The 9,701-nt window shown below is 39.2% G+C and overlaps 1 protein-coding gene across 1 annotated transcript; it reads left to right on the top strand.

Annotated features, from left to right (window-relative positions):
- The first annotated feature begins 262 nt into the window (after window positions 1–262).
- LOC140070153 (embryonic protein UVS.2-like) lies at window positions 263–7,823 on the top strand. The gene is made up of 10 exons (XM_072116489.1): window positions 263–389; window positions 481–598; window positions 2,148–2,326; window positions 2,416–2,497; window positions 3,971–4,095; window positions 4,221–4,336; window positions 5,161–5,386; window positions 6,338–6,456; window positions 7,474–7,684; window positions 7,819–7,823. The coding sequence occupies exons 1-10, from the start codon at window positions 263–265 to the stop codon at window positions 7,821–7,823; spliced, it is 1,308 nt and encodes a 435-aa protein (XP_071972590.1).
- Window positions 7,824–9,701: the final 1,878 nt, after the last annotated feature.

Raw genomic sequence — 9,701 nt, 5'->3', positions numbered from 1 at the left:
AGGAAGAGGCGGGGACAATGCAGTGCCATTACAGATTATAAGTAGGGGGAGGGAGTTGGTTTCTATTATTTTACTTTATATGTGTTGAAAATTCATACAAAAAGACACATTAGCATTAAACTATGGCTTAACCCCTCTATGGTGCCCATTAGAATGTAGGGCACATGAAAACATCTTAAATTGGGCAACTTTTAGACTTAAATATTTGATTTGTAAGGCAGATATTTTATATGTTTATTCTCCTTAACATATAGCAAAAAACATGAATTTACACGGAGGTGACATAAGAATGAAAAACGGACGCAATGCCAGGACCTGTGAAAATTGCTTTTGGCCCAAATCTGCACAAGGGACCGTTGATGTACCCTACAAGCTGTCCTCAAGTTATAGTAGGTTTATTTCATGCTTACTTCATACCTAAGGTGCCCACACTCACAAATCCTCTGTGTTTTATCATATTAATATTCTTCTAACCCTCAGGCGCTACCCAGCTCAACTTCTTTCAGACTGCAATGGATGAATTTGAAACACTTACCTGTGTGAGGTTTGTGCCCCGGACAACAGAGCAGGACTATATTAACATTGTGTCCTCAGAGGGGTAATTTCTGTAATTTGTATTTGCATTTTTTAACCTATAAGTGTCTGTAATTTCTATCGTTTATTAGTTTCTCACATTTTTACTGCACATTAACCCCTTAACGACTTGGCCTTTTTTAGTTTTTTCACTTCCATTTTTCACACCCCACCTTCAAAAATCTATAACTTTTTTATTTTTCCACATAAAGAGCTCTGTTATGGCTTATTTTCTGCGTAACAAATTGCACTTCGTAGTGACGGTATTTAATGTTCCATGGCGCGTACTGGGAAGCGGGAAAAAAATTCCAAATGCAGTGAAAATGGTGAAAAAACACATTTGCGACGTTTTCTTGTGGGCTTGGATTTTACAGCTTTCACTGTGTGCCCCAAATGACAGGTCTACTTTATTCTTTGGGTTGCTACGATCACAGGGATACCACATTTGTACAGGTTTTATAATGTTTTCATACATTTAAAAAAATTAAAACCTCCTGTACAAAATTTTTTTTTTTGATTTTGTCATCTTCTGGTGCTAATAACTTTTTCATACTTTGGTGTACGAAGCTGTGGGTGGTGTCATTTTTTGCGACTTTTGATGGCGTTTTCATTGCTATCATTGTTAGGACTGTGCGACCTTTTGATCACTTTTTATTAATTTATTTATATTTTCCAAAATGGCAAAAAAATGTCATTTTTGACTTTGGACGCTATTTTCCGTTACGGGGTTAAACGCAGTGAAAAACCGTTATTATATTTTGATAGATCGGACATTTTCGGACGCGGTGATACCTAATGTGTTTATGATTTTTACTGTTTATTAATATTAATATCAGTTCTAGGGAAAGGGGGGTGATTTGAATTTTTAGGTTTTTTTAATATAATTTTTTTTTTTTAAACTTTTTTTTACTTTTACTTTAACTATTTTTCAGACTCCCTAGGGTACTTTAACCCTAGGTTGTCTGATCGATCCTACCATATACTGCCATACTGCAATATGGCAGTATATGGGGATTTTACTCCTCATTCATTACAATGTGCTGATAGCACATTGTAATGAATAGGTTAGAACGAGACAGCTTCGGGCCTCCGTGGCAACGGATCACCGCTCCCCGTGACGTCATCGGGGAGCAAAGATCCGCGCCAAGATTTTTGAAGCCTCCGGCAGCATTGCCGGAGGTGATCGCGGTGAAAGCACCCGCGATCGGTGCTAGCACCGATCGCGGGTGTTACCGGTAAGCCTTTGCTGCAATATGCAGCAAAGACTTACCGGCTATGGAGAGGGCTCGGCCCGCGAGCCCTCTCCATGCAAAACTTGAACAACCATTTTAATATACCTCAAGGTGGCCAACACCGAACCAATGATCTTCAAAAGACCTTCTGTTTCTCTTTTGGAATAACTATTTTCGGGGCTGCTTCTGTGCAGTAGTATTAACCCCACTAAAGTCTAGTGTCTCCATCATCGCTCCCATATACATTGTGAACTCTCATGGGTAGAGACCTTTTTCTGCTTGTGTCTATTTCAGTCTAAGTTAGATATTAAATAAATACTCTTATTCTCTCTGAATATTCAGCTGTTCATCTTTCATCGGGAAGATCGGAGGAGGTCAGAAGGTTGCATTAGATACTGCAGGTTGTCTTTATAGAGGGACTATCCAACATGAGCTAAACCACGCACTGGGCTTCCACCATGAACATACAAGGGGTGACCGTGATGATTATATCACCATCAATTTCCAGAATATTGAACCGGGTAATCCCCTCACCATGAATATTACCTAGATACTGTATATTATGTGTTTTTTATAATAGCCTGGCAACTAAAAATTGTATATTTTAAAGCTTACAGTGGAAATTTTAAAAAAGAGGTTACCAATAATCTTGGTGTGGAGTATGACTATGGATCAGTGATGCATTACGACAGGTGAGTATTTTGAAACAGATATATACTACTTAAAGGGGGTTTTCAAGAACAAAATGAAGATCTATCCCAAGAAAACGTCAAATTAGCTGGGGGGCAATACCAAGCGCTAGTGTTGAGTGGATCCTACCCAAAATGGTGGCATGTACACCAGCTGGCATGTTAACGACTTTGCCTGTTTCATTTAAATAGTGAACACAATGCTCGACACCCGTACCAATTACAAGTATTAATAGTGGGTTTTTGTACTGACCCACACCCAAACAGTTTTTTACAATTTGGATTCATCCAGACTCAGCAGAACCCAAAGTTTAAAGCATGCACTCATCACTACCCAGCACCCATAGTGTTCAGCTTCTTTCAGCACATCATAAAAAGAGAATGGAACAGGAAGAAAGAAGCTTCATTATTTTGTTTTGTGGCTGAACCATGCAACAATTTGGATTCTTCCATACTAAGCCAAACCCAAATTTTTATGGATCCACTCATCAATACACAGCACCCACACAGATCAGCTTTTGGATCAGCAGGTGATAAACAGAAAATGAAACCAGAAGAAAAAAGCTCAATTCTTTTGTTTTGTGGCTGAACCATGCAACTTCTGTGTACTTTCTATTGAAACGAACAAGAGCTAAGCTGTAGTAGCCTGATCTGACCACTTAACTAAGAACAGAGTTGTCTGATTCCTGTTGCATTCTCTGTTTATCAGCTGCTGACAAGTCTGCCAGACCTGGACATATTGCAAGATTGGCGGCCCGAACAACCAATCCGGCAAATGGATGAACCTTGCTGCTAGCCATGGCTATAAGTGGCTGGGTTGTCCCCTTGCAAGATATTTTATTTCACAAGGCAGGGTCCAGTTGATTTGCTTAAGTATCCTGACTCAGGAAAACTATCTTTAGCTAACCTTATAGTGCTTTCTAAGCTAAGCCAAACTTTATCTAACTAATATGTACATTTTCCAGAGTGGGTTGTTGGCAGTGGTAGCAAATGCTACTCCACGCCCCCAGAAGGCTCTTTGAGTTCGCCCTACCTGCGTAGCCCCCTCACACTTTTCCTACTGCTCCTGCTACTCTCTGTTGCATTGGAGCTCTGCGAGGTAGCTCTGGCATCAGTGCTGACACACACACACTAATGCTGGAGCTACTGTACATGCACAGAGCTCCGATAGAGTAGTAAGCAGCAGGAGCAGTGTAAGGAGCCTAAGGAAAAACTCAAGATTGGGGTGAGGGAGTAGTAATTAGATGTGCTGTACTTGATGATCTTCTGTTTACGCTGTCTTTGCCACCACTATGGGTTTTATGTTAAGTTGAACAACGTTTTCTGGCATTACTGACCCTTAGTTGCCACATATTTATCAAGGACTATGTATTGATTTTTGTATTTTTGCTTTATCCTTAAGTTATATTTGTTTTATATATAATTGTGTGAAAGTTTACCTATATCTGTCGCTTTTATCTTTGTCTCAATTTTCAGCCATGCATTCTCTAGGACACGTCAACCCACCATTGAGACCAAACCTGTCCCAGGCATCCCAATTGGACAAAGAGATGGACTCAGTATTCTAGATGTTTCCAAAATCAACCGATTGTACCAATGTGGTTAGTTACTTATGGTCTATGGTTCATGAAACCATATGTGCTAAACAACACAAATAAGCAAATAACTGTACATATATGTTTATCATGTTTTACTAACAATCATTTATTTACCTTTTCCATTTAAGATGTCTGTGCAAATTTACATAATGACCACAATGGAAGACTGAACTCGGCAAATTACCCATCATCCTACCCCCATAATACCAACTGTGTCTGGTTGATCAGAACACCATCAGGCCAGGTACGGTAGTGAAACAGAACCAGTCATGTAGAGCCAAAGTTGCGTCCCTGTCGACATCAGAGTGTATCTTTAAAAATGAAAAATAATTCATCAGCATTTCAAAAAGGAAATCCAAAATCAAAATATGTCTATACTTATCAGCCAATCCTGATCTAGGATGTGTTAACATTTGTCAAGCTTTTCTATAAGGTGGCAACTTCACTGGGCAGCCGTGGTGACATCCGATTGGGGAATGTTGTAAATAACTCTTCAAAAACTATTAGTAAGTAGCTGATAACATGATACAGCCACTAAATAATAATTTTGTAAAGAATTATATGTAAAATTCCTCAATTGGATGCGACGTAGCACAAAGACCCTGATAAATATGCCCCATTACATCCAGGGTAATTCAGCGATAGAGGGGAAAGACAGCACAGCGCTATTCTTTTGAAATTAAGCTTTCATGTAGTTATTTAGCACCATTGTTATATATCGTTAATATTTTACAGATTTTTTTTTTTATTTTACTTCGTCCACCACCTTCCCTAAGCTCTAGGATAAATGACATTAGTAGCTACCCAAAGATTTTTCTCTAGCAGAAAAGATTTGAATTTGCGTCAGTGCCCCAACCCATTAACGAGCAGGCCCTTTTTAATTTTTGTGTTTCTATTCTTCACACCCCACGTTCAAAAATCTATCATCTAGCAGTTTTTTGGGGACTGTAGAAAAAACACTGTTGTGTGTAGGAGGCCTTAATTACATAAATTAATAAATGGATAATTGGACTGTGTTTTGCTCATTCTTCTTTTTTTAATATTGTTTTTAATTATTGTTGGTTGTAGGTTTCATTGACATTTGCTGCCTTTGATATCCAGTCATCCCCTGATTGTACATCTGACTATATAAAAATTTATGATGGTCCCACTAAGAGATCTCCAATCTTGCTGGATAAAACCTGTGGAACTGGACTGATCCCTCCGATTATCGCATCTACTAACCAATTACTGGTGGAGTTCTCCAGTGATAGCAGTGTTGCTGGGGTCGGCTTCACAGCTTCATACAGCTCAGGTACAGTATTAAAATCTAGTTCTTACTGTTAGAATTTAGTATTTTTTAATGATAATGGTAGGAAGCAGTATCAAGAAATTTCCAATAAGAGAAGTGGTAATCAAAGCAAAAGGACCTCATGATCCAAAGAACTTAAAGAGCCACGTATCGGCTGGAGCTCTGTAACCAGCTACTGATGGTTATTCTAGATAAAGTGGCTTTTTAAAAGAAAAAGACCTGTTATTTTATTCTCCTAATCATGGATTGTTTTAACTTGGGATAAGCCACACCCCTAGGTTTCATCTGCATATATGTGTCACGTTGACTGCGAGGAATAGCCATTTGTATAGTTGTGTCATGTTTAGTGTTGAGTGAACCCAAACTGTGAAGTTTGGGTTCATATTAAACTTTATTAGATATCCGGGACAGGTCTGGGTTTGGCTCAACCCCACAGCCATTAACGTCTGTGATCAATGCTGGCAAAATTGCCGGCCTTAACTCTTTACATGCTGCTGGAAATGTCACCGGTGTCATTTAAATGGCTAAGCCTTGCGCAACAACACTAGTATGATGTCATCTAGGAGCTACAATCCTCCCCATAATGCAGTGCTTCCGATTGAATTTACATGGCGCTGCAGACTTTACCGGTAGCATTTAAACAGTTAAAACCAACAAATGGTGCTGGCTGCTAGGGATAGCCATTTTTATAGACCTGTCCCAGTGACTGCTAGGGATAGCCATCTTTATAGACGCATCACAGTGACTGCGGGGGACAGCCCTTTTTATAGATGTGTCACAGTGACTGTGAGGGATAGCCATATGTGTAATGTAGGGATAGCCGTGTGTACTGTACAGACACGTCATGTTGGGTAGCCCATAAGTGAAGAGAAGGATACAGGAAGATGTGATGAATTGTTTTTCATTTCACATAATTCAGACTATTATTTTAGACTATTCTATGTTTTCCTCTAGTGCGATGTGGAGGGACATTCTATACACCACGCAGAAACATTACTACACCCGGTTACCCCAATTCCTATAGTCCAGGCCTACAATGCAATTATACAATCGTAGCTCCTGTTGGGCAGAAGGTAAGGTTCTTCTAAGAAACAAAAGTTTTTTATTTTCCTTTACAAGCTATATATACACAACACCTACATAAATGTTTACGGGCCCTGAAATCAATCTTGATATCATTTGTTGTTATAGCTTTAAAGATTCTGCAAATCTAAAATTCATCATATTTTGAGATTCTGAAAGTGATTAATTTTGAAATGACTCTCTGTCTATATTGTGTTAAAACAAGGATTGGGGTTTGACCAAAATCCATTATGATAAACCAGGGACACTTACTCATAGATCCAGGCACAGTGACCATGGTAATCTTCTTATATTTGTAATCCATGGCTTCCTCCTTATAAAATGATACTTATGAGCCCCAAAGGCTACTGGTATGGTTCCCAGAGCCCCTTCATGTTGCAGATTCACAGGCCGTTACAGTAAGCACTTGCCCCTCCCACTTTGTGCTGGAACTTCCTGTACTGCAGTGAGATTAGGCAAAGTGAGGCCAGAAATGTTTAAATTGCAAGTTATTATTTGGTGTGGATGATACTAATATTTCTATTACATAAAGTGAAGTTCTCATCCCTTTTTAAAGTTTTATCTACCATCAAAATCAAGCAACGATAAAAGTAAGTCACACAACTCCCTTTATGTGATGGAACAGGAAGTTCCAGCACAAAGTGGGAGGGGCAATTGAACAATGGCAGCAAGGAAGGGCTCTGGTAACCACTAGCACTAGCACAATTTTAAAAGTTGATTTTAGAAGAAAGGAGGCCATGGATAACAAGTATATGAGTAATCTATGAGTAAGTGACTCTGGTTTATCATCATGGATTTTGATGGTAGATTTCCTTTAACACAAGTAACATTTAAAAGTGATGGCGGCTTAGCACATTCTGTAATAGAAATAATAGTATCATACGCAAGCAAGAACAAATTGTAATTTAATAACATTTCTACCCTATTTCTTTACAAACTTGTCTTATAGTGTGATCTTTTATTTTGTGTTATAATGTGGATATGATGTTCGCTTCTCATCATTACAGGTATACTTGACTGTTGATGATTTTGAATTGGAGCAAGACTATTTCTGCACGTATGACGTCTTACGGGTCCATAGTGGTGACATGCAATATGGTCCATATTGTGGTACCAAGAAAGTCCTTGACATTACCTCTACTGAGAACACCCTGAGCCTGATATTTAAAAGCGATACAACCAATGAGAGAAAAGGGTTCAAGGCATCATATACATTTAGTAAGTATGATTACTTTATCTTTAAATACTTTTGATTGTTATACATCATTTTAGCTCCTTCTCTGTCTATATAATGAAGCACAGAAATGAAAAAACGTTTGATTTTTAATATTTCTATGTTTCTTGTTCTACAGTATAACCGGATCACCATAGCCCAGAATAAAATGCCAGTCTAACTGGACATTCTCGAAAGTGCCTTCATTACTGAAGATGAATTTATGTAACATTCTTGTATTTTGCTTAAATGAAAGTTAATAAAATTAAACTGATAAGAAAATGATCTATTTTAATTGATTTATTTTATACTATATTAATATTAACGTGTCAATGGGAGGGATTTGATATTACTTCTCATTAAAATGTCTGTCTACCGTTGAGACTACCTGAAGGCACCCCAAATGCAATAAATCAAAATTGTTTACATTAACCCCTTCTTGACATGGGGCATTATAGTCCTTCACGTTCAGCAGTGACTTGCTGACCTGATGCAGTACTATTATGTCTTGCTTCTGGCAGCAGCTCACACCAAAACTCACAAAATTTTTTAGGAAAAACTTCAAGGCAAATCACCCAAATTTTTAAACCATTATGAAGTGCAATGTATAATGAGAAAACATTCTCTAATTCACCTGGATTTGTGAAAGGGTTCCAAAGTTATAACCACATAAAGTGATATGTCTGATTTGAAAGAACTAGGCCTTATCTGGAAGGTGCAAAATGGCCAAGTCATTAAAGAGTTAATCTTTCGCAGTATTCAGAATCCTATGATTCCTTCCACTTTGAAATGTTGCTGCTGCCGACTTGAATAAGCTGTATTGTGTCCAGTTTACCTTCAATATTATATAGTTGGATTTGTCAGAATTGGCCAAACCCGAATTTTGAAAATCTGTTTGGGTCCAGGTATGGAACCCCATCCGTGACCCCACCACTAACACCTCTGAGTGCGCCTGATGACATCCTCCCCAAACACAAATTGTAATTTAAAAAAAATATATTTACTCTTTTATTAAAACTAATGTTATATTGTAATCTTCTATATTGGGGCTCATTTACTAAGGACCCCGCGGTTTCATTGGACATCCCGGCGATTTCCATTTTGCGCCACTGGGTCAGGGATTTAAAAGGGATTTTGGCGCACGCGATCGGATTTTGACCAAATAAGTGAAGCGGGAACACAGCCTGACAAGGTAACGTCTGTGCCAACGCCAAAAGGACTGAGCTGAGGTTCAAGATCCCACTATAACATCAAAGAGTGCACACTTTTAACACTGACATCAGATGATTCCAAAGATTACGACAGAACCTGTTCTGGTAAATGCTGATACATGTAGAAACACCCCAAAAGAGTGGAGAGGATCTCGGCAGTAATTTTACATTGACGTCACTGATCATTTTGCCCTTCATTTCGTCCGTCCGTGTCTGCCTTCAATCGGTCATTAATCCATCAGTATTGCTAAAGCCAAAAACAAACAGGAGTTGATCGAAAACTGAGATGACCAGTAAATGGGATATTTGCATGTCCTCTGTGTTCTGTATCCACTCCTGCTTTTTGGCTATTAATCCTGAAGCTTTTCATTCCTTCTGAAAGATGAAATGAATGGGAAAACCAAACATAATGGCAACGTCATAGAGCGGTGGAGGGTGAAAACAGCATTATGGAAATCACAGTGTGTTCCAGGGAGATAGCGGTCAGTTGGCAGCAGCATGAGTAGGCCCCAGAGTGGCACAATGACAGGGTGTGGAGGTGGCTCCAGCAGCATCATGAGGTCAGAGAATGGCACAATGACAAATTCTGGAGCTGGTAGCAACATGGTGGGCCACAGTGTGGCACAATGACAGAGAGTGGAGGTGGCAGCAGCAGCATGAGGTCAGAGAGTGGCACAGTGACACATTCTGGTGGTGGCAGCAACATGGTAGGCCACAGTGTGGCACAATGACAAAATGTGAAGGTGGCGGCAGCATCATGAGGTCAGAGAGTGGCACAATGACAGTGTGTGTAGGTGGGCAGCAGCAACAG

The sequence above is a fragment of the Engystomops pustulosus genome, chromosome 7, assembly GCF_040894005.1.
Source record: "Engystomops pustulosus chromosome 7, aEngPut4.maternal, whole genome shotgun sequence".
NCBI classification, from domain to species: Eukaryota; Metazoa; Chordata; class Amphibia; order Anura; family Leptodactylidae; genus Engystomops; species Engystomops pustulosus.
The sequence above is the reverse complement of the archived record's forward strand: the minus strand, read 5'-3'. Positions and strand labels throughout refer to the sequence as shown.

Bases quoted from the DNA above. Each gene is read 5' to 3' on its own strand.
- LOC140070153 (XM_072116489.1), top strand. From the start codon at position 263: ATGAATTTACACGGAGGTGACATAAGAATGAAAAACGGACGCAATGCC. The intron at 4,337-5,160 runs GTACGGTAGTGA...TGTTGGTTGTAG, and splicing joins TCAGAACACCATCAGGCCAG to GTTTCATTGACATTTGCTGC. The intron at 6,457-7,473 runs GTAAGGTTCTTC...TCATCATTACAG, and splicing joins TAGCTCCTGTTGGGCAGAAG to GTATACTTGACTGTTGATGA.